This window comes from Thunnus maccoyii, chromosome 1 (genome assembly GCF_910596095.1).
Source record: "Thunnus maccoyii chromosome 1, fThuMac1.1, whole genome shotgun sequence".
Classification (NCBI taxonomy): domain Eukaryota; kingdom Metazoa; phylum Chordata; class Actinopteri; order Scombriformes; family Scombridae; genus Thunnus; species Thunnus maccoyii.
This window is the reverse complement of record NC_056533.1, coordinates 28,739,433-28,764,275: the sequence shown is the minus strand read 5'-3', so window position 1 is coordinate 28,764,275 and position 24,843 is coordinate 28,739,433. Positions and strand designations below refer to the sequence as shown.

The window sequence follows — 24,843 nt, the reverse complement described above, 5'->3', positions numbered from 1 at the left end:
TTTATACAGCTGCAGTTGTGATCCAGAACTTTGGTAGGTATTTTATTTTATGTCATATAAATACTCTGAATAGATGCGGTTACTGATGTCAGATGAATGCGTATTCAGGAGCCTCTATGCCATTGTGCACAGTGAGAGCTCCTGGGTTGTCCAGGCCAAAGCAGGGCTGGACATAATTTCGGAAGTGACAGTGGAAGGTGTGTAGGTGTTGCTCCAGATCCACATTAAAAAAGGATAGAGTCCCCCTGTCGTAGTCCAGTGCCACTCCTATCCGCACTGGATTCACTGTGAGCCTCAGGTCGGGGCTCCAACCGCTGTGCAGAAACTCGTACTTATGCCTAAGAAAGAAAGAAAGAGAGCAACATTATGATCGTGTACCGCAAACATGTTCTAAATATAAAACTTTTTCTCTCATCCTGTTGCAACAATGGTCCAACTCTGTCAGCCATTAGTAAAGCAGATGTTGAATCATAAGCAGCAGCAGCGGTGGCAGCAGGATTTCATATGGCCATGGATTAAATAAAATGAGAAACGTGTTCGTTAAGTTGTGCGTAGGCAGAATCAGCAGGATGATGCCCACAATGAAAACCACATTCAGGGCTTGTGTGATACGCCTCACTATGATTTGCTAAATGTGACAATTCAACTGTCCTGCTTTGTTCTAAGAAGAGTTGCCATAGCAACACTTTTAAAGTAACAGATATTCAACTGTGGGCTTAGTTTTTTGCATAGAGCTGAAGCACAATTTTTGCTTAGGAAAGGAAAATTTCTAGTGGCTAAAAATACAGTCTTGGCCCAGTTTCCATGAACTGCAATCATAGTCTCTCAGAGGATCAGCATGCTAATTCTGGTATCAGATAGGCTGAGAAGTCTGCATCTCCTTGGTCTGTGTAATCCTGTGAAAATAAGTCAGTTTTTCCTTCCCAGCCCGCACAACACATGGGAATATCAAGTATATTTGAACAAATAAGCAGCAACCAAGGTTACTTAAACCTCTGTTTTGTTGAAATCTTGTTTATTTCATCATCTGGGGTCCAACAGACCCCACTGCTGTTTGTAAAAAGAATATAATTGTAAAATCAATGTTTTTGCTTTAAATAAGGGCTGGGTAATACGGACAAAATCCAATATCAGGACATTTTTGACCAAATACTTATCAATATTGTGACAATATTGACCATTGGTGCTTTCACAAAATATTAACACAATGAGATTATTGATAATCATCAGCAATGTGATTATAATGACTAAGTAGGTAAAGGCAAATAATAGAACAGCTGGAACAGTCTGGTAAATTCAGAAAAAGGACATCACTTTACTGTAATGCAGCCTTGAAAACCAGGAAAAGACAACACTTGTGCCATATAATGATCTCCAAACTCTAAGAAGATATCTAGTCTCATATCACAATATCTGTATAATAAAGATATATTGCCATGCCCTACTTTAAATGTTTAATTTTCTTCTGATTGTTAATAAAACCCTGTATGTCTCCTCTACAAACTTTGACTTTGTTGATAAAATACAGAAATCACCATAAAACAGTACATGAGGGTTAATAATCACCACAGTGATGGCGTACTGGTACCTGGTTGGAGTGAGAATGTGCCTCATACACCAGGAAGTAATGTTGGCTCCGAGGTAGGAGTTCCTCTCTGTGTCCTCATACGCTACTCCAATTCTAAACTCCGTCAAGTCATCCACCTCAACTTCCCAGTAATGCCTGCCTCGCACTGGAATCAGATCCCCCAGGACAGCTACACAACTACACACACACACATTTCACATATGAACGTTTAAAAAAGGGGGTATGTAACACATTTACATTTAAGGTATGTGCATACATAAATAAAGTAGACATGAGAAAACTTCAGATTATTTCTTTCTTTACCTGGTAAATGTGTCACCATCTATGGCCATCGCACTTATTGGCAGCTCCTCGTCTCCATAAAACATAGTGAAGCCGTCCTCAGAGATGGACAGGCAGGGATGGGCAGTATCTTCCAGGAGATAGAAGAATGTACCTGCACATGTAAACAAACATTGTTGATCATCACATGAATGTGCCAAAAAGCAGTGGTGGACAATAAGTAAGTTGATTTATTGAAGTACTGTTTTTGAGGTATTTATACTTTACTTGAGTAAAGAGTGTAAAGTACATTAATCCAAATTTTGAATGCAGGACTTGTGTATTTTTATACAATGTAATTTTTACTTAAGTAAATGATGTGAATACTTCCTCCAGAAGTACCATGAGCAGACTGACCCGTGGTGCTTCTCACCTGTTGTGGAAACAGTTAAAACTTCACTCCTGTCACTGGGCCCACCGATGTTGACTGCTCTCACAGAGATGAGGTAACGTCGTCCTGTCTGCAGCTGGATCAGACACTGACAGGTGGGCACGGCAACTATAGACCTGAGCGATTAACCCATGGGACAACAGGCTGATATCACTTCCTCTTAAATATATCAAATGCACAATAATGACAATTCTTTGGGTTGGTTTTATTATTTCCATTACCCTACCGCTGTGTAAAGCCTTTAAAATAACATCTTTTCTAACGGCTTTTGAAATACCAGGTGGATAAATGAGGTGGTTAAAAAAGGAACTTTGTCATATCTGGAACATGGGCCCCATTTTAGTCAAGGGAATTTCCATTAAATGATGGGCTTTAACTATTCTCTGAAGTGACCAGATGAAAAATGAAAATGACCCCAAATGTGAGGACAGTATTCTAGCTGAGGCTAACAGTGCTGCAGGAGCTGCGGCTAAGAATAGATTTTCTAGGACAGAGTGTGTCTTGATTCAGCAGCTCTATATCCATGGGACCTCAAAAATCCCAGGCAAGCACTAACACAGGCTTGTTTATGGATGTATTGAAGCAAAAGCCTTATTAAAAGGATCGGCCAGTGAAGACAAATATCATGGGGTGCTGCATCTTTGAAGCTCTGTACTTTCACTGGGCCACTTTTGTTTATACTGAGATATTTTTACTTTGCGTGTGAACTTAAAGGATAAGGCTGGTTATTTGCTATATTTTTCTTATTGTCAACAAATCTGATGTGCAGAGCCAAACCAACAATGAATTGATGCTACTTACAAGTATTGTGTGTGTATCCAAAGCCTGATATATCTTATTCCTCTGTGCCGTAGACCTCCATTGTTGTCCAAAAGCTGTTAAAAACAGAGACTGAAAACATGATAGTTTTGAGCAGAAGCAGGCATGAATTTCCTTGACTTTCCTAATGTTATATTTGTAGTTTGTTGTCGCAATCCTTGTGAATTATGTGTATTGGGGGCATTATCATAATTATTATCTGCAATGCAAGCCCCCAATTAAAGCTTGGCAAGCCGCATGAGGCTTGTGAGCTGCGCAATGAGTAACACTGCTCTGGAGAATGAAAATGTGATGGCTGTTATTAGTCTTTGGAGATGTTTCTAAACCAACTACCATGACTGTAGTCTTTGTGATGAAGGAACTTGTCACCCAGTGCAATGATGTGGCTCATTGATGTTGTTTTTAATAGTTTTTGGACAACAATGGAGGTCTACGGCACAGAGGAATAAGATATGTCAGGATTCACACACAATACTTGTAAGTAGGATGAGTTCATTGTTGGTTTGGCTTTGCACATGTTGACAATAAGAAAAATACAGAAAATCACCAGCCATGTCTTCTAAATTTTGAGCTTGTCTGTCTGATATGATATACTGCAGGTGTGTGGTATTAACAACACAGCTCTTACTCAGTAATACCGCCATCAGTACCCATCTCACTGAGCTCCACAGTGTAAGAGTCAACAGGGTTGGTGTTTCCTGACTCCCAGCGGATCAGAGCAGCCTCTGGACAGCTAGTGCACTCCCTCTGCTTGATCACTGGAGGCGACGGCACTACGGAGAGAGGAATCAACGATTTTCTCTCTAATCAAATGTCAATCACGTGACGCTGAAGTGGTTACAAACAGACAGAAGTACATCTGAAAACAGATTTTGGAGGACAACCTGAGAACGATTATTTCACCTGTCAACAGTTTAATGACTCCTCATGTAGTTGTAGGAGTATCCTTTATTACCTGTCATGTATAAGGCCTTCTCACTCGATGGGCTGATGCCTGTAGTGTTGGTAGCCGTCACCCAGAGCTCGTACTGAGCATTGGGCAGCAGATCTGTCACAGTGCAGTGGGTCTCCTTCACTTTTACCTTGCTTTCTGAAAAGCGAGCACAGATTTAATTGTTGGGTTTTTTTTGTTTTCTTTTAAATGGATCCCTCCGAGAAACCAGAGTGAGTCCCACATCAATAAATACTATTTCAACAGTAGATGGTGTTATCATGCAATATGAATGTGCAGTCAGTTTCCCTGCGTGTTATACCATGTGGTGCACAGGTGCTGTCTGCTGGTGTGTCCTCCAGCACAGGTCTGTAGTACAGCTCGTAGTACTCCACCGTGTCATCGGAGAACAAGCTCCAGCACACACGCAGGGACGTCTGTGTGGCAGAGTTGGGCATCTGGGGGTTGATAACTGGGGCAGATGGAGCTGGAGGTCATAGGACAAACATTATGAATCCAATATTTTGTACAAGTTATACAATCAGAAGCACTAAGATAACTGTGCAGTTGCAATTTTGCATAAAGAACAATACGTTATGATATAGTTTTGTATTTAGGCTCAACATTGACGCTTGGTTCTCATTCATTAGGATTTACATCTTTATCCTAAATATATGGCAACACTCCCTGAACTGTAGATTTTTAAAATCAAGCAAATGGTCTAGAAAACACACATGCACCAACAGGACGTGTGATCAAAAACATTCAAATGTGAAAGTGAATGTGGGACAAGTATCATAGTGAGATCATTTCCAGCAGAGAATGAGAAGCACAGTGCTCTGCATGTGTTCAACACTTGATTATTATTACACTGTGTGTAAAACTACAAAGCTAGTAAGTTGCTGCTCAGCAAACTGAGTGTTCAGCAAGTTCACAAACACTTTTTTACTGATTAATTTATTAATTCAAGTATCTAACTGTATCATCTACACTTTATTGACACAGTCACTGATAGGTGATAGATGAACTGGAGGTGCAATTTGGAAATCAGACCTGGAACAACATTGATGGAGTCCATCATGGTTTTGACATCTGACAGGTCGGAGGCAAGTGGTGGGTTAAAGTCAAGAGCTGTAGACAACGTGAGGTCAACCTCCTCTTTGGCAAATTCTTCAATTCTGGTGAGATACAAAAAAAACAAAACAAAACAAAACTCAAGGCATTTTGTGTCATCATGCCATTCATCTGGATCAGTATATATAATATATGTAGTTACACAATATTAGATGAAACTACATGCAAAATGACTTGGAAACATGTTATTAGTCATGTGCCATTAATGGTTAGTCTTTCAAAATCACACTTCAGTCACCAGCAGTACTGTGTCACACCATGTTAGGCGTACTCGTTGATCAGCATCATATTTACCTTTTAATGGCGGGAATAACTGTCTGTCAATAAATGCCAAAGAGAGCAATTCAACCACACAGTAAATAAACACAGAGATACTAATAAATATATTGTACCACAATCATTTAGTCTGTGTTTTATTCCACGTTAAGACCATGAGAGCAAAAAACTTGGAGCTGTTTATCAGCACAAATCCAACTGTAATCTGCATATTGCTATTTGTCTGTTTGAGGAAAACACAGCACAAAGACAAAAGCAAGGACACCTTCAGGAAAAGCCTTTTGTCCTGGCCGCGGTAGATCTCCTGGGCCGCCTCAATGAGCTCCTTAGAGGCATCCAGCGCCTGACCACAAGCCAGCAGCTGATTGTACAAAGCTTCCAGCTTACTCTTCTTCTCCTCCTCCAGTCCAGCCGCCCTCTCGTCATACCGCTGAGACAACGTCTGTAGCACATCGTTATAGTGCTGCTCCAAGTGCTGCTCCTGACGGCCAAAATTCTCCTGTGCATACGTTTATATCATTTAGTGAGTTCCACATTTGTTTTACATTAAACAAAATATGGAAAGATGAGAAAAATGAATGACATGGATGTGTTTGTCTCTTCAGCTCAGGCCCTCCTGGGGACACACACACATACTTTCCAGTTACCAAACTTTCTCTGGTACAAACTGAAATCTGACATCTTGATCTTTTTTTCAGGCTTTAGGGTTCAATAAAATAATGACAAAAACCTGAAAACAAAAGTGTTCCCATGTGCTCACACAGCCGCAACATAATACATCAATGTCAAAACAGATTGTAGCAATCTGTTTCATTAAACTTAAAAGACTGACATTTACCTCCACAGTGAGGAAGATTTCCTCCAGATGACCTGCAAAGTTCTCCATCTCTGCAACCTTCCCTTGCAAGTGATTTCTGGTCGTATTGATCTCATTCTAAAAAAACATTGAAAGTCATAATTTCTCTGTTTAATTCAAACCAATAACACAGCTAGAGACCATTTTTCAGCCTGGCCTGTGCTTTCAGGACTTTCTGCTCATGTCTGTAGCTTGGTATAAAACAACTTTCATGTGGACAGCTCCATCTTCTGGGAATTAGCTACAAAGAAATCTGTCACTAGCAATAGTTTTAATACAAAGTCATGGCCATTTGTAGGGGGAACAAATTGATAATTTTAATTTATATTTGTCAAGAAATAGGGAGTTTTATGCCTTGCTTTTACAGAGATCTTCTGGGAATGTTGGTTCAGTGTTTATGCTGCCGTTTTCACAAAGACCCTGTGAAAACGGCAGTAAATGTGAAATAAACTCCAAGAAACCAGGGGTCAAATACAATAAAACAAAATTCATACACCATGGGCAAAAACTGCGTTAACCTTCCCACCTCAGTTTCTTCCTCCTTAAATACATCATCATCATGTCCATCTTCTGCCTCGGTGGAAGATGGGGTGCTGCCCTCATAGGGCTCAAAACGAAGGGACTCGTTGGTATCCATAGAGAACCGCTGTAAGGTGTACATGTCTCGGGTCGCCCTCTCTCCTTCGTCTCTTGAGGGCTCCATGGTGGTCGACTCTCTGCTCAATTCCTGGTGCTCGGCTTCCTCTGCAATCACATCCAGTCTACCTCCTCTGATATCATACAGATCCATGAGGAGAGTGACTGCGGGAGGACAAAGGTTTACAACTCATTTAAGATTCAAATTTCTTCAATTTTTCCCTTGAATTCCTAAGTATGTCTATCTCTACATCAACAGCAATTTAAAATAATATTCTAAAAATCCTGTATCAAATAATAACTGAGCAGAATGAACACAACAACATGAAATCTGAAAACTACACTCTTCATACTAGAAACAAGTGACTTGCCTGGGCAGAACAATCAAAAGTTTTCATAACGAATGAGCAGCTGGTGGTAAATTTACCTGGATTATTCAGGAAATCAGTCTGTTCTAAACAACCATTTCAGGCCAACAGTGGTGCCCGACAAGCCAACTCTGTAAGCAGTTCAGACTACACCCAGAAGCTGTGATAAAAATAGATGGGAGTCAGGCTGCTCAAATGTCACAGGCATGTTAGACTTCCATGTGAGATGTTATTTACTGAGTAAAACATATTCTTGTGATTAATTGGTGACCTGAGCTTTTTAGGTAACAGTGTAAAACACTTGTAATTAGTGTCAGTTTCGGCATATCTATTCATTGCTTTGATATTAAGAGGTGGAATTCCCCAAACATGTGATTCAAAGGTCAAAGTGCAACACAATACGCGACCATTATGGTGCCTTCACGGCTCCTCGTAAAATCCCACATGAGGCCATTTAAACATTTCTGATCGGTGATTATGTGAATGTAAACAACGTCTGCCTTTTTTTAGTGCTCCAGTCTTACAAATTAGTGGCTGATATTTTTTCCATGCGTATTAGTTTTGATATATAAATCAAGCAGCACTAAGTTTTCATACACTTGGAGGAAGATTAATGGGGAGAAAATGGGTATAAGCAATAGAAGCGATGTTTTACTTAGCTTCTTACAATAACAATAATAATAATAATAATAATAATAATAATAATAATAATAATAATAATAATAATAATAATAATAATAACAACAACAACAACAACAACAACAATAACAACAACAGCAACAACAACAACAACAATAATAATAATAAGAAGAAGAACAATAATAACAATAGTAATAATAGTAATATATTTAATTTGTACTGCACTTTTCATTCGTGGTGAATCTCAAAGTGCTACAGCTTTTAAAAAAAAAAACCCCAAAAAAACCAAACACAACATAAAGAAAATAATAAGAGTTGAGATGCATCAAATAATTGATAATAAATTATCCACGTAATATGTACAAAACTTGACTGATTCTATTTCATCCTCTACTTCAATATTGTTTTCAGTAAATGTAATAATAACATACTTTAACGATATATTTGTCGCTTTGTGAAACCGTTAACGTTTGTTTTCCCAACATTTCCGATATCTCTTAGGTGCCTGAAGGCAGCTTACGTCACGCAAATGGCGGACGTTGTAAACAGAGCCAGCAGCTTCGAGGACTGCCGAAGTGAAACAGCTCTTTTTTAAAAGATGAATAGCATAGAATACGAGCGATTAGACAGCCTGGATGGCTGGGTGGCCGTTAAAAGCAACATATTTGAGGAAACAGAGACGTTTAAGCTGGGGTTTATCGTACAGTGGAACGTCATCGAGTGTAAGTTCGCTGTCACCTGCCACAACCGGACGTTACAACGGCAAAAACGAAAAGCCGAAGTTGCCGTTGGCGACGCTCAGATGAGCTGGGCTGGACTCTTCTCCGTGAGTGATTTGAAACATATCCATCAGCAGTTTACATGCGTCGCCGATGTCCTGGCTGCCTGCTTCCCGGACTTGTCGGAGTTTGAGGAGGGCAACATTTGGGACCTGCTCTTCCTGAGTCGGAGGTCAGGTCAAGAAGATGACGACGAGCGTGACTTTGACACACCGTGTCGGAGGCTCGAGAAGTATTTCAGCGCGGCGATTGACATCTGCGGACGGAAGATTGTTCTCGACACGTTGTTCACCCAAGATGAGCGAGACGTCGAGGAGTACTTTGAAAACCTGCAGGAGTTCAAAAGGAAAACCATGCAGGAGGAGATGTCGAGGGCCAAGGGTCACCTGCGACAGGTGAGGGGGTTGTAAAAGGGGCGAGTGGGCTCCCCTTTCTCCATCTTCTGTTTTATGGCAACCAGCGTTAAGGTGCATTACCGCCACCTGCTATGTTGGAGTGTGAACCAGAGTTATCTGTCCTCAAACCAGTGGTTCTCAAAGTGGGGTCCAGGGACCCCCAGGGCTCCTTCGGGTGGTTCCAGGGGGTCCCCATAAAAATAATTTATTCTCACTATACTGTAATTCCATCTATAAGTAACACAATGGCAGAATGTATGACTATTTTGGTCATGGGTTTCATACACTTTCTGTAATAAAATGTCTTTTCTGTAAAAAAAAATCTTATCAGATGGGGACCCTGGGACAAAATCTTATCAATTGGGGGTCTGTGGGCGAATTTGTGTCAGTTTAGGGGTCCTTAATGTGAAAAAGTTTGAGAACCACTGCCTTAAAGAAACAAACAAACACAAGAAAATAAGAATGAATTAAATAAAAAAAAACTACAATATTTCACTGAACACTAAATTCTTTTGAATTGGCAACAAATTCACCTTTTGGATTTTATTTCTGCTCTTTTTAAGTTGTCAAGTTGGATAGTACAATCTCTGTATGCTCTGTATTTACCTCATGTTACCCTGCAGGTCTAGCACCTCACAGTGGTGGTGTGAAACCGAAAGCAGACTTCTAATGACGCAGCAACCCTTTGGTGTTTATTTCTTCTTATCAGCTGAAGTATTGTGCAACACCACATACACTCACTGCTTCATGTTTGATTGTTAGTCTGTGAGTTTTACCTGCTCTTTGACACATTTAAACACAAAAATGTAATGTGACCGTCTGTTTACTGAGTGATAGTGAAATCCAGTACAACAATTCCACAAACCCAAAGACTTGAGACAAAGGAAAGAACGCAGCTGGTGTACACATTAACATCTGTACCATCTAATGCAGTTCAGTACAGTAGTCCTGCAGTAAATACCACCTTTGTAATGATCCTATAATGTTCAGTTTCAAGCTAGGCCATAGTTTGTGGTTTTATTTCTTTAATTAGCATTATATCTTACAGTTTAACCCAATGTTTTGTCCCTTATATATAATTTAAGAGGGCAGTGAGGGAATTATGTTGTGCAGGTGAATGTTTTTATGCCCCCCCATGTATCTCCCTTTTACTTATGATGAAATCACATATCAAAAGTCTTGTTTTTGTACTTATTTCTTAGTCCCTAAGAAAAGGACTAGCTAACAGAGCTGTATATTTTAATGACACTGTATATGTAAAGCCCAACTAGGGTCAAGAGTTGACAATTAGCAATAGCTATAAACTCTCTGTGAAGCACATCAGTTTCATGCTCTGTGTTAAATTGCATCATCCGTTTCAAATAACATAAAAGATAAATATAAAGCTGAGACTTGTCAAAGGCTGTTCAAGATCACAAGCCCATAGCAAATAAGGAAACACCCTATATTCGTAGGATCCTATGCATATATGGATTTGTAGTTTTTGCTGGTAACTCTGTTGGGAGAGTCATCACTGTAAGTTTTACTCGTACATATTAATGTTATTCTCTAATATGTATGTCTTATGTTTGCCATTTGTGTTGACTGTAATGTTTAATGTTTGTTTGGGGATCCTAACAAATAAACAAAGCTCTCATTGATTAATTGCTTAGTCTATAAAATATCTGGAAAAAAGTGAAAATGGAGAACAGTTATTCCAAATCATCTACAATATGAATAGTCATACAGAAGAAAGACTGGGCTGTGGGCTCGGAGAATAAACCCAAGTAATGATGATTATGTCTTCTCTACTGACAGCTGCTGCAGAGTCACGGCAGTGCTGACCGAATGGTTGCGCTGCTCAGCATCTATGAGGACGAGGATGAGGCCTACCAGGACCTGGCCACTGTGGCCACCACCTTCTTCCAGTACCTGCTGCAACCTTTCAGGGACATGAGAGAGCTGGCCTGCCTCTACAAGTTGGAGATCCTGGTAAATATGAGCACATTACTTAAAGGGGAGCACCGCCAATTTTACACATCAGTGTTTGTTTACAGGTCTTGGGTGGTACAGCAGCATGTGTGAAAAAAGGCGTGTAAAGCGTTGGTTAAAGACGACAGTTCAGGCTGAAGACTGAAAGAAAGAAGTGAGGTTACCGGACCTTTGTAGCCTGCTCCTCATCTCTGTTTCAGGCTAGCAATTCGAGGCTACATTAGCTGCTACTAGCATAACACACCCAAATCTGTACCGTCCAAGCCCCCAGGAACAGCACCGGGCTTTGAAGACAATTTGACGTCATGGCCAAACAGTGGAATTACAACTTCTGGGTCTTACAGGGGCCCAAAAAGCATTTTTCCTGCTCACAATCATGGGAAACGGAACAGGAACGGCTGTAAAATGGTGGATAGTTTCCTTTTGAGTGTCACAACCCCTGTGAAATGACTTGTTTCACTATCAGAATTTGATACATTTTGATCGCATTTTGAAAGTCTTGAAGAGCTACACGATTGAATTGTTTTATCCCCATTCAAGTTAGCCGCATGGCTAAACCGTAAGTTAACTGTCTCAACCAGTGGAAGTCTCTGGTTAGCACGCTCCATGGGCGCATGGGGCTCATAGAGCGTAGGCAGTATGTTTTCATCCGGGTAGTTTCTTTACAGTGGGAAGTGGCTTTTTTGGCTTTATGCGCAACTGAACAGCTTTCATAGGAATGAACGGGGCCCCGCCTCCAACACTGTATCCAGTTCTCTTTATACATCCATGGTAAAGTCAAGTTAATTGAGTCAAGATGGATTGTGGGTAATGTAGGTGACTTCTTTTTTTTGTGTGAGTAGTGGAATGCTAATTTGAATAAATTTCAAAATTCAATGTTTAGGTACAGGTTAACATTGAAATATTGGATATACAGTAATATACTGTTTAACATTTAACAAAATTGAAAGGGGAGCCTTGTGAAACCTTCTTAACTCAAAGGTCTTCTACAGGTTTTTATAAATTGAACACATTTCAAGTTCATGTGTGTCTGATACACGATGCCAGTTATTGTATTATATGCTCAAATAGTAAATCTCAATAGAAACTCGAATGTATTCTCCAGAGTTAGAGGTGACATCCTACACACTTTTTCCTGCCATCACTATGACTGTCCAACCACCAACATGCAGCCTTTTGTATTTCTGAAAAACACAATATTTCAATGCAGTCGGTGATCCCTGCAGGTGCCCTTTCATTCTGGGCTGAGCTGACCCTCGCAAAACATGGCACTAATGGAGTGATTCATCTCCATAGCGTTTTCCTTTCTCTCTGAACTGAAAGAAAAAATTTACATGCGGGTTAAGTAACTGTAAGAAGTCCGCTTTATGTCACTGAGTGTAAAACTGTCCACTGTTTTTCTGACCCTGGTTGGCTACAGAAATCTTTGGAGTATGAGGACTTGGGTCCTAAGAGAATTGCAGCTCTGGAGAAGGAGGCGGAGGAATGGAGAACGAAAGCAGAAGACGCAGTCGCCTCAATCCAGGACATCACTGTCACCTACTTTGCACAGACTTCAAAGGCTCTAGCTGGTATGAGTTGCTGTGTTTATTTCTCTTAATTGTCTGTTAATGACTTCATTAATGACTTTTATGTGTCATTCCTCAGCACACATGAAAAGGAGCATTAGAGCCACACAGCAGCTACACACAACATGTTTATTATATATATTATGTAATAATCAAATAATTAAAACCCACAAACTAATTATATCTAACATTGTAAACCTATTAATTGGGTGGTTTCCTTTTAAAACTTGTTATTGTGTTTTGCTCTCATGTTCATGTACATTTGTAGGATGCAGACATGTATAAACACTCTCTTGTGTACGTGTTCAGGTATGTTAAAGCAGATGGAGGAGGATAAGCGTCGTTTCGGAGCTGCTGCCTGGGCGTCTGCCGCTCCTAGACTAGAGAAACTACGCTTCCTATTGGCCAAAGAAACCCTGCAGCATATGAGAGCTGCAGAGATGTGCCTCAACCGCAAGAAAGACGGCATCAGAGAACGGGTGTGTGTGTGTGTCATACTATTTATTTGATTAACATAAACCACTCCTTTCCTAGTTGTTCCGTAATTGCTTGGCACACTCCGTGTTGGCATATTTACTCTTGACACAGTTGTAAGGCTTTCGTTGTTATTCAGATCTTTATTTCTAGTACCAAGGGTGACACCGCTTTTGTAGTGAAGTCTCTAGAGATTTGCCACAGTGCCTACTCGCTCTAGTGTATCTTTCACTTGGTATTCCAGTCTGATCTGAATCTCTGGCTGCTGTAATCCTTTGATCTATTTATAAAGCCTCTCTAAAAACACAGAGAATTCCCTCAATACACCCCCAAAACCTGCATGCATGAATAAGTGAGTGAGTCTGTCTCTGTGTGTGTGTGTGTGTGTATATACATACTCTAAAATGTGCCAGCCACATGACTCTCTGTAAATAGAGAGAGTATACATCTAATGTCAGAATCAAAGTATTTTGGGGAAAACAGTAATGAATTACCTGCTGCTGTAGAGTGTCGTGCTGTGCATTTTGAGATTTAGAAGAGAGCAGAAAACACATTTAACACCTTCATGCGGCTGCATTATTCCTCCATTAAGCTCTTTAAAAATCAGTTTCCAGGATGCTGGCGGTATCTACCACTGTGAAATCAACATGAGCCTTTACAGAGTGAAACAGCTGTGTGTGAGTGTTTATAATGAGATCAGTGAGCTACACCTACGCAGAATGTTGCGCTGGTGGCAGCAGAGCTCGGCGGCTCTGTTGACTGCGCTTGCAGATGTCACAGCGTGATGCCTTTACATTTAATGTGTGTATATGTATGTTTGGAGCGAGCAGCGTATTATCTGGAATCAGTTTGCTCTCTAGTGTCATATCCAGTCATTCGGTGTATTTATGGATGACATAACTCAAAGTATTAAAGAGCATACATATGCTTTGAATGTGTAAGCTCATTAACTACATATCAAGCATATTCAGTTGTACTACTGAACATATCTACTTCCCAGATAGTAGCATCAGAATCAGCTCGCAGAGAGTGAAACTGGGTTATCCATCACGCACCATTAGCTTTATTTTTTTGTATTGAATTTTGGTTATTTTCACCTGGTGATGCAGTTTAAAGTAGGGACTATTTTTGAAAACTCCTTGTTTTCAAATTCAGGGACACTCAAGCATCTCAAATTTGAGGCAGCTGTCAAAAGACATCGCATTCACACAAGCAGTGGTGCCACAAAATGAAAAACCCAGAAGGCAATGAGAAGTGTTGATGTGGAGAATCTTCTTGCACCGAATAGGTTTCTGTTTGAAATGTAGTTCATTCAAGGCGTCTTTAAACATCAAGAAGAATTAGTTTGTTTTGTTTTTTTTAATAATTCCTGCTTGTTAATACATCATCATACAGTGCTAACACAGCTCTGACAAAAAAATGACAAAATATTCATGTGAGAACAAGTTTCAAGTCTCTGCAAGTTAACCAGTAGCTCGATCCTGTAAAACTGCACTGTATGGATTCAATAGGCTGTAATATACAAAGCTACAGGTATGATCCTTTATGTGGCTGACTTGACGTTTTTCTTTGTTGTGGTACAGTTGGGCGGCTTGTCTGGCAGCGTCCAGAGCCAGAGAGCTGATTCTGCGTGTGTGTCCAAGGACGGCCAGCAGCAGGACACAGTGGATCAGCTGGAGCTGCAGTTCTATGAAACCCAACTAGAACTGTATGACGCCAAGTTCGAAATCCTGAAGAATGAGGAGCAGCTACTGGTGGCTCAGATAGACACCGTGCGAAGACAGATTAAAGGTATACTTACTGTAATCAATAAGCAGCACTGTTACTGTCATCTCCCCATCTACTGTTACTAACAGCAGATGGGGAGAGAGAAGAGGCGTTAAACATACCACCTTTTTAGCAAAATCCAATCACTGAACTACAGTGCACCTTAAAACACTCATGCAACATAAATGTATAGATCTATAAAACACTATACAGTTAGGAACACTTGATTTTTAAGAAATCATAACACCAGTTGTACAAAATGGCTCAGTTGAGAGAAAAGGCACAACGTTTCCACATGCTGTGAAACTTCAACTGGAGTCTAAAGTTCCTTTTTACAAATCACCATCTGTACACACTGTATTCAAAATCACGAAATAATACGCTGAGTGACCACAAAAATAGAAACACTTGAACAAGGTAATGCTTTGTATTATAAAAGCTGCAATAAGTACAAGCTTACTTAAAGGGTCAAGTCACCCAAACCACAAACAAAACAAAAACAACAAAACACTGTCAACAGTGAGGTCTCAGAGATGGATATATCAAAACTATGGTACATAAAACTGAAGCTATCTGCATGGGTAAACACCACTAGAGGTAAGGGGGGAAAATATCTTTCTTATGTTTTGAACTGTCCCTTTAAAACACTTGCTAGTAGTTTAGTATTTTAAAGTAATAGTTTGAGATACTTCTGTTTTTCTGGTCACTCCACATACTGTGCAAAGAGTTTACTTTGGGGAAATATTAAATATTTCCCTAATTGCCCCTCCTGGGGAACGGGATGTTTGCCTCCAGGTTGTGTTTATGTACATGCAGTGACATCTGTGTGTGTGTGTGTGTGTGTGTGTATGTGTGTGTGTGTGTGTGTGGTGACTTTGTGTGTTTCCTTACCTTGGCTGGTTTCAGGTTTATTTTCCAACTTAAGATGCCCATCAATGAGCAAGACTCTCTGATGCCCTCGTTGGAAGATTTTTTAAGAAATCTACTTATTATATGTTACGTTATGTTGACACCAGAAGCCTTTCTAACTCACTAGTGACACAACATAATATGCAGATCACCTGTAATTATAGTCAGTATGCAAAAAGAAAGCAAAGTAGTGTGATAAATCAATAAGACATTAAATTAGACTGAAATTAGATGTGCTGGACTATTTAGACAAAACTACCTTTCTCCTTTAAATCCTGTCATTATGCTGCTTCAATACATTTTCTACTGTAGTTCTCTGTTGTGCAAAAAACCCTTAAAAACCTTGATCTTTGCCCCACAAACTGTTTTCGTGCTGAAGTCTACCTTTCTTTTAACCCCTTAACCTGATAAAGGAAACTAGGTTTCCTGTTAACATGTAGTTTCAGGAGTAAGTTTACCAGTGAATAGGAGAAGGTCAAACCTGCAGAGCTGTAGTTGAGCTCGGGGTGAGACGCGGGTCAGACTCTGCTCTACTTGGTGTGAACTTTGCATATTGTCATGCTATCCCTCCTCTGCTAGTTTAACTGGCCCATGAGTGTACAAAGGTGGTGTGTTAATGTAGTTGAGACATTGTGGGAACAACGGAGGAGTAAGTTCCCAAAATAATGTATAAAGCATCCTGTCATCACATGTTGAAGACGGAATCTGCCTCTAACGGAAATGAAAGAAGTGCTGGTTTAAGAATTACACTTGTTTTGATTTGCGTCAGTACCCGATGAACAGAGTTTGTGTTTTTTTAGAACTGAAGGAGGAGGTGGTCTACTATGACGTGTGTGAGGATCCCGAGGAGCTGCAGAGCATGGTCCACACGGGTATTCAACAAGCAAACTCCCCGGCCGTCAACCAGCTCAAAAGACGTCTGCAGACCTTGGAGACCAAGAGAGGCAACATCTGTGCCCGGCGAGCATACCTCCGCAACAAAAAGGTGCCATTGACATGAATTTTCTGACCAATAAAGTTTTAATGGCGTTTTTGTTTGTTTGGAGGTCAAACTTATGATCTGTGACATAAAAGCTAATTCATATTTACAACACTCACTCCATCACAGTAGAATTTGATATCAATCATAGTATAGCTCATGTCCACTGCTTCTTTTTTTACAGTTGTAAACAATAATGAAAGAGGATGTTGTAGCTTCTCTGTCTGCCCCCCCTCACATTCTGAACTGCTGGTTTTTTTAACTTTATTTTTATTATAATGTTTTATTTGTAGCTGACACGGTGATTTAAACACACTTGGTGCAGTTGGCATTTTCTCCTGCTGCTGCTGGCTACACGCTCATTTGTCTGATTAAAAAGATTTTATTGCTCAGATCAAACTAGAGACAATCCCCTGATTATAGGCTAACATGAAAGTAACCCACAGGGAACAAGAGTAACATGTATAAATATTTCACAATGCAATGAAAATGAAAAAGGGGGGACCTAGTGAAATTTTCAAAAACACACTACTAATTAACTGAGGTGTTATTTGACCTTCATCATCAATTTCACCTGCGTATTCTGAAGTGTGAAGGACATGTTTGTCTGAGCACCCTCTAATTTCTGAGCATGGTGTGTAAATGTAAAAGGTGCAACATGTATTTATGTTTTCTCTTACTTTAGGATCAGTGCATGGAGGCTCACGAGCAGAAGCATATCACAGCCAAGCAGAGCTCCATAGTCTTCACCCAGCATCATCAAGTCCACCTGGTACGTCACCACAGCAACGAGACAACCCATAGAGACGCTCCCACACCGGCACAAGCCGCAAATGAAGCTGGATCCAATTCTCTCTCTGTAATATTGCCCTCACTGTCTCCCTCCGCTGTCTGCAGAAACGAGAGAAGAAGAAAGAGGAAGAGCAGAAGAGGAAGGAGTGGGTTGACCAGGAGCGAGAGAAGACTCTGAGCAGATTACGATCCTTCAGAGAGGTCAGGCTCTTATTGTCTCTGCTCCGCTTCCCCCTGCAGCTCCCACAGGCTCCTGCTTCATACCTTCTCACTTAATTCAGTTGTTCATATCAAAATTAAAATGCAGCTATCAACTACACAGCTCCCACACCAGACAAAGTTCTGATGACAAAAGTGCTGTAAGTGATTGGAAACAAGCTGCTACAAAGTTAAAGGTGCAGGAGCGCTGCCAGAGAGGAAGGTAAAAGACAAGGAAACAAAACTATTGTGATGTGGTGTTCACGCTATTTGGCTGAAAATGACACACAAATATTTCTGGCAAGGAAAAAATTCAATGAATTGTGACAAAAATGTTCTGGTGGCAAAATATTACAATTGTAGTACAATTGAATACTACAATAATATAATTGAACAATAAACATATTGTTCTTCACAGACTCCATAGCTCCCTTTGCTCCATTATATCCGGCTCGTCTGCCAGCTTGTGTGTTGCAAGGTTGTTAACAGTGGAGTCTGCTGAACATCCTTTTGTAATATCTCTAAATGATGTGCTTTCTTCTGAAGCATATACTGTTTTTTTTATCTTTTTGCATAGCAGCCAACATATAAACCAATACTGATATTCCTCTGTTAAGCTCTATCCATCCATCCATCCAATTTCCGACACTTATCAGAGACCGGGTCGTGGTGGCATCAGGAGGAAACCCAGACATCCTTCTCCCTGGCAACACCCTCCACCATCTCAAAGTGTTCCTAAGCCAGGAGAGTTATTTAATTCCTCCAGTGTGTTCTGGGTCTGCCCAAGGGTCTCCTAACAGTTGGACGTGCCCAGAACACCTCCAGAGGGAGGTGTCCAGGAGGCATCCTAACCAGGCGCCCAGCCCACGTCAGCTGGCTCCTTTCAACGTGAAGGAGCAGCGGCTCTAGTCTGAGGCCCCCACCCCCCCCGGGATGTCAGAGCTCCTAAACCCTATCTCTAAAGCTGAGCCCAAACCCTCTCCAGAGGAAACCGATTGCCGTTGCTTGTATCCACGATCTCATTCTTTCAGTCACTACCCAAAGCTGGTGACCGTAGGTTTTTGGAGGATTTTGTAATTTTGTAGTCTCATCTATACATTTTCCATATATTAAGCTCTAATATGTGGAAAATGTATAGATGAGACCGAAAGTTCAACCTTGACACTGAAAATAGCACGAGCAATCTCACCACGACGTCCACTCAGTAGCTGTTCTGGAGTTTCAACTGCATTACATCATCTTCCTCAGTAGATAGTTTGCCCAGTTAACATGTAATTGTAAGATTAAACTATTCATTCCTTTTTTAAGGACTTCTCATCCATGTTGGCTTAAAAAATTGAGACTGAGTTCATTCTTGACCCTGAAAACAGCAACTGATCATCACACAACACTTTAAATGAATCCAGACTCCTCAGCTGTCCTTCCAATATTAAGAGCTGGAAGGCAAAGACTTCTCTGCAACTAAATGAATCAAGCTCTTTTATTTGGCCCCCACTTCCACGAAAGCTTCTCTAAAGTACAAACTTGGTGGTTAATCATCTAATATGAAGCCAAGTATTCAGGGTGGTACAATCATGCTTCCTACAGCAGAGGAAAATAACTAAAATCATCCTTCATCATTTTTAACAGTTGCAGATCTTGAGAAAGTACTCCATGTCTTTCCTTGCTGCTGTAAACTCTTCACTCCGGCCTTCGCCAAAAGTCAACAGCTCACCTAACTAACCCCAAAGTCTGTCGCTTTTAATAAACTCCAGGTAATCTGATCACATCACCCGCTTTCTTGCATCTTTGCACCGTCTCCTTCTGAGATTGAGAATTAATTTTAAGATTTTGTATCTTTTAAGGCTTTGCGTGGGCAGGCTCCTAGTTACATTGTTGATCCCTCATAAGCCTCGGTGCAGAGATCTTCAGGAAGGGGTGACCAAGGTGTCCAGGCCACCCGGCCTTTTATTTTGATTTCTTCTTCAAAATTTTTCTGGTAGTCAAATTATTTTAGGTTTTTTTTTTTGTTAAGTCTGTTTTATTGTTAAATGCTTAGTAACTTTATTCATATAGAGCCTTTCTAAACTATTATTATTATTCTTAAGACTGAAGAAGTTTGTGTGATGTGATTGAACGCTCCAGTACTGCTGCTAAGTGCACCCGCTGGTTAGATTGTTTTGTTAACCAATCAATTCTATGGATTGTTGTTTCTTTCTTGACGGTCCTAACAAATAGACCGACTCGAGTAGTTTGTGAAAGGGATTTATTTTCTCTTTGTGTCACCATCATGCATCACTTCAGTTTAATCTCAAGTCGCTGTGAGACCTTTTTGAAACAAAAGAACATTTTGACGTGTGGGCGTCGTCGTGCATCTTCGCCGTCTCTCTCTGAACATGATACCAGATAATGTCGTTATTTCTAAATGTCTTCTTTCACTTCCCCTTCTGTCTTTCAAGAAGCGACAGGGTCAGTACATCCTGAAGACACCTCAGTCCAGGATGTCTTCCTCAGAGCTGCCATGTCCCTCCCAGCCGCTGTCCATCATCAGCCTCGGCCCCTCTCCCTCCTCCGACGGACAGCCCTCCATCCGTCCTGCACCCAGACGCAAAAAAACACCCAAGAAACAGCAGCCTCAAGACATCCCTGTCCAAATATACTCTGCACCGCCACCTCCGACAACAAACATCCCCACTGTACCTCCTCCACCACCTCCTCCACCACCACCTCCTCTGCCTCCCCCACTGCCGCCCCCCGCCTTACCTCCTCCACCCGTCAATGCTTCGCCTTCTTCAGGGGACACACCGATGCCTCTCAGTGAAAAAGAGGACCCTCCTTTCCCAGCCAAGAACATGCTCAAACAAAACATAGGTGAGAGAGAGACACATCTAATTCTGCTTTCTGTAGTATTGATCTGTAAATGATTAATCGGTGCGTCTCATTTTGAGCTCCCAGATCTATTAAAATTGTGAATGGAGCTAAAGTGTCTCCACTTCTTCACATGATGAGGAGAACCGTAACAGACATGGAGAAGGATGTGTGAATTTGTCTGACTGCAGGGAAGGTTGTGTTTGTTTGTTCCAGAGTAAAGTGTACTTGGAGTGTGTGTGTGTGTGTGCCTACTTGTACATGGTGTTCTGTCCTAAATTTCCAATTTCCCCCATGAGGCCAGAGGAGGCATTTACCTCAGTTGTGGTCCTGCTGATGCACACACTCAGCTGCAGGGAGACAGTGACGTCCAACACGATTTCATTTTTATGAGCTTTTGTGAAATGGAGGTCATTCCAGAGGAGGATGTTTTTGTTATGCAGCAGTGAGAACCTGGGAAAGCTCTGTAAAAAATGTTTTAGCTGCTTAATCAGCAGTGAAATTAAAACATTATTGCACACCCGAGAGAGCATATAATCAGCACATTTGATGTTTAAGTTGACGAGAGGTTAACTTCAGAATGAATTCTTGACAGTTTGTCTCATTTACTTCCAGCACAGATTCTTAGATGGTTGTAAAACTTGCTGTTTTCCTTCACTGTTGCATCACTTTAGGGACAATGGATGAAGTGTTGGCCTCACTGCAGCGTGGACAGATCCAGCTTCGAAAGGTCCCCGCTCCCAGGACAGCGACCCTGGCTGAGGACCCGAGGAGCAGCCTGATGTCTGCCATCCGACAGGGAGTCACACTGAAGAAGGTGAGGTGTTCTATGATGGAGACCGTGCTTCAGCCTTGTTTAAATTATACATCTGGTAATATTGTAATATAAAAAAATGTAAATGAGTCTCACTGTTACCATGAACATGGACACTTCAGTTTATTTTGTCTCACATACACCGTCCAGCTCACTAGAGCACCAAATGTCTATTCATCCAAAACTGAAAATAGTGCCTGACAAATGGATTCTTCACTCCTGTGTGCGTAACATTTGCTAAAAGTGGCCAGCTGTTTGAGGAAACTACTGAGCCTTTTAAAAATATAATAGTATATAACCCGGTTTTAAAGATTTATATCTTAAGTAGGAAGTGAGGAAGTAGCCTCAAGGTTTAGACACAGTCGGGATGTTGGAAAGTATTGAAAGACAGACTAATGTATTGGTTCTGGTCTGTTTATGGGATTTATTGATAATAACAGAAATATAGAATATTACCAGCCTTTTCTCACATTGATCATACACAGTCCAGCTATATACTAGTTTTGACCTAGTTTTGTTTATAGTGTGTTGAAAACTGAAAACGGCTGCAAACCAGGTTTCCTCAAGGTGACAGTTGGTGACTGACACTTTGGCTCACCTGACGACAGTTCGGACAATGAACAAGACTCAACTAGATGAGAGTCGACAGCCGAGCTAGCAGCTCTGTGAGCTTGTCAGGGTGTTTTACAAAAAGACATTTTTACCTGCTGGTGACATTAGAGGAAAAGTAAAGCGTCGGTAGGATTCATCCTGTGGGGACCATGAATGACCAACACCGCCATCTCTAGAACTACACCACTAGACACCAATTTATCGTAGAAATATTACGTAAAATCAGTTTCCTTTGCTCGTATGTGTGTAGAATAAGCTACAAGTGTTGATTGACTCTGCCTTTGTTGACATGTTTCGGCCAGTCAGCTTCCTGTTATGATCCAAAGATCTTATCATAAAGAGTTTGAGATGATAGAAAAATCAAGAACAAAATGCACTTCTATGAATATTACTGACTGAAGCACTCAGATGTTATTGTCTCATGAAACCACTTACATAGTGTGACGGCTGATCTTAATGGACCTTTTCTGCAGACGTTTTGACTCATCAAACACCAGCGTGATTAGTATCATTAATCATGGCTGCTTTCCATTCATGTGTGGCCCCCCGTGTGTTGTGCACGCTGGCTTACTGACACCGACGTCATTACTGTTATTAGTTCCTGCTATGACAAGTCAAAGTGTGTTTTTTTTAAATAGCCACCAAAGACGAACCCCGAAGAAAAACTGACACGAAGTTGAATGTTGTCGTGTTTTAGGTGGTTCCAGCGCGCTCAGAAGTCCAGAGCAGCGGAGACAATGAGCTGGAGCGCAGCATCAAAGCCGCCATGATGAGGATGAAGAAGGTGTCGGCGGACTCTGACGAGGAGGAGGAACGAGGAGACGATGAGACACAGAGTGGAGACTGGGACAGCTGAGAACACACATGCACACATACACACACAATGATGAAGCTATTCTTACATCACCCTGCTGTTCTCAGCTACAGTTTAAAGATGCTGCCACGTTATCGTCCTCAAAAGCTTCTTTGACAAGGACGGGATCACGCCGCCTCTGAATTCGATATCGCTGTTTGCTGAAGTCGTAATCATCTTTGTCTTTTCATAAATAGCTCCGAGATGTTGTAACACATCCCAAACTGCTGAAATTCAACTTAACAGAAAGTGGCAAAAAAAAAAAATCAGGATTTTAATCTTTAATCTGCAGAAATCCCAAACTGAAGGAATGAGGTTTTCAGCTTCATCAGTTATTTAGAAGAAAAGCCAAACATTCGTACTGTAGTCCAGCAAGTAAATGATTGAATTGGCCTGTTGTGAGACTGTCACACAGCAGGGGGAAGAGACGACTACACTACACAACTCCACTGGCACAAATACTCATGTTTCCTACACTGCTTATTCTAAACTCAGCTGACATCTGTTATTTTGAATGTAATAAAATCTCAACAATTATTATATTTTGGACTTGATCCAACAAGGGCTACAGAAAAAACGGAGTTTTGTAGTTTTTTTTTTTGCATTTTATTACTTACAAGAGGAAGAGTGATGTCCTGAAGTGCAGTGTTAATTATTTACAGGCTATATGTCTAAAGTCTACATTATTGTTTGTGTTACAGGTTTTTCACTCGTTCTGTCCTCGTTTTTCTTGTTGCGTCAGAAACTTGTGAATGTTTTAGTCTCAGTTTAGGTGCAATTTATGTGTTCTGATATTTCTTCCTCTATGATGCCATAACCAATGAAATGACAAGTGAATGCTAATTTTTTTTTTTTTAAAAAAACAACCAATACTTCACTTTATTGCATAAATGTACACAACTCGGTTTATCTGTTCATTGTTGAATCCTCAGAAAAGCTGACAGGTTATTTTGGGCAGACTTTGTACTTATGACCTTTGAACCTGTGACACAGAGCACTTGACTTACCTGAAGCCCTCAAAAAGGTGAAGGTCTAATGTATTATGTACAAATGATAAAAAAAAATATAATACTGTATGGCAAGAAACACTTAAATGGTTTGCAGATGAAATTATTAACTGCTGCACTTTGTTTTAAAACCTTTTGATTCTGCAAAGATTCATGTGTCCAGACTGTGTGTGTGTTACAAGTGAGCTGATGACGGCTGGAACACGGTTACACTGCTGTGTTTAAAACAAATAAATGCAAAACACATTAGATCAAACATGTGCATTGTTGATCATTTTCTTTTTGATTTCAAATCTTTTTATTTGACATGTGAACCTGTGGTTCGCTCTTACTGGCCCCCTGATCTCCACGAGTTATCCGTACCCGGCTGTAACCAAGCCTCTGTTTGTTAAATGAGACACATCATTTAAAGAGATGTCTTATCAACTTATGCCGGTGTATCCCGGTGTGAGTGCGCTTTGCTGGATTTGTAGCCCACATGATGATGAGTCATATTGTAATATCCATCCTGGCAGCCGTCGCTCTCAAATATTTCTCTTGCAGTGACAGCTCAGACAACCCCAGCCAGCTGTGATTGGTTTATTCAGCTCTGTGTACTTAGAGAGCTGCCGCTGGCTGCTCTTGAACATCATCTTGTTTGCAGGGCTGCCGTCTCTCTGCATTTGTCAGGTTTCTGTGTGTGTGTGTGTGTGTGTGTGTGTGTTTGGTAACATCCAGGTAATTCAGGTGGGAGATGGGTCATGCACCTTGGAGAAGACACACATGACGGGTATTTAGGCGAACCCACCGATTGAGCGTCAACATGAAATTCTGCAGCCTGTTACCATGGTAACAGGAAGTCTCAGTGGTAGTGGCCTGCAGTGCCAGCTCTCTCTCTCTCTCTTTCTCTCTCTGACACATGTACAGAGCAGCATAGTCT

The 24,843-nt window shown here is 40.9% G+C and overlaps 2 protein-coding genes across 3 annotated transcripts; one reads left to right on the top strand and one right to left on the bottom strand.

Annotated features, from left to right (window-relative positions):
- Window positions 1–73: 73 nt before the first annotated feature.
- LOC121886650 (fibronectin type III and SPRY domain-containing protein 2) lies at window positions 74–7,963 on the bottom strand. Of its 2 annotated transcripts, none has more exons than XM_042396861.1 (13): window positions 7,380–7,963; window positions 6,843–7,117; window positions 6,299–6,394; window positions 5,726–5,959; window positions 5,479–5,501; window positions 5,104–5,228; window positions 4,373–4,537; window positions 4,075–4,209; window positions 3,748–3,892; window positions 2,283–2,416; window positions 1,892–2,024; window positions 1,589–1,765; window positions 74–338 (listed from the first exon to the last, which is right to left on the bottom strand). In XM_042396861.1, exons 2-13 carry the CDS (start codon window positions 7,104–7,106, stop codon window positions 89–91), a joined length of 1,881 nt encoding a protein of 626 aa, XP_042252795.1. In that variant the 5' UTR covers window positions 7,107–7,117; window positions 7,380–7,963; the 3' UTR covers window positions 74–88. The 2 variants fall into 2 exon arrangements, with proteins under 2 accessions (XP_042252795.1, XP_042252875.1); XM_042396941.1 differs by having other exon boundaries at window positions 7,324–7,380.
- Window positions 7,964–8,305: 342 nt separating this feature from the next.
- On the top strand, window positions 8,306–23,769 carry LOC121886589 (WASP homolog-associated protein with actin, membranes and microtubules). Its single transcript, XM_042396736.1, has 11 exons — window positions 8,306–9,133; window positions 10,931–11,104; window positions 12,525–12,675; window positions 12,982–13,151; window positions 14,730–14,937; window positions 16,623–16,807; window positions 17,487–17,573; window positions 17,699–17,794; window positions 20,230–20,641; window positions 21,313–21,455; window positions 22,762–23,769. Exons 1-11 carry the CDS (start codon window positions 8,558–8,560, stop codon window positions 22,918–22,920), a joined length of 2,361 nt encoding a protein of 786 aa, XP_042252670.1. The 5' UTR covers window positions 8,306–8,557; the 3' UTR covers window positions 22,921–23,769.
- Window positions 23,770–24,843: the final 1,074 nt, after the last annotated feature.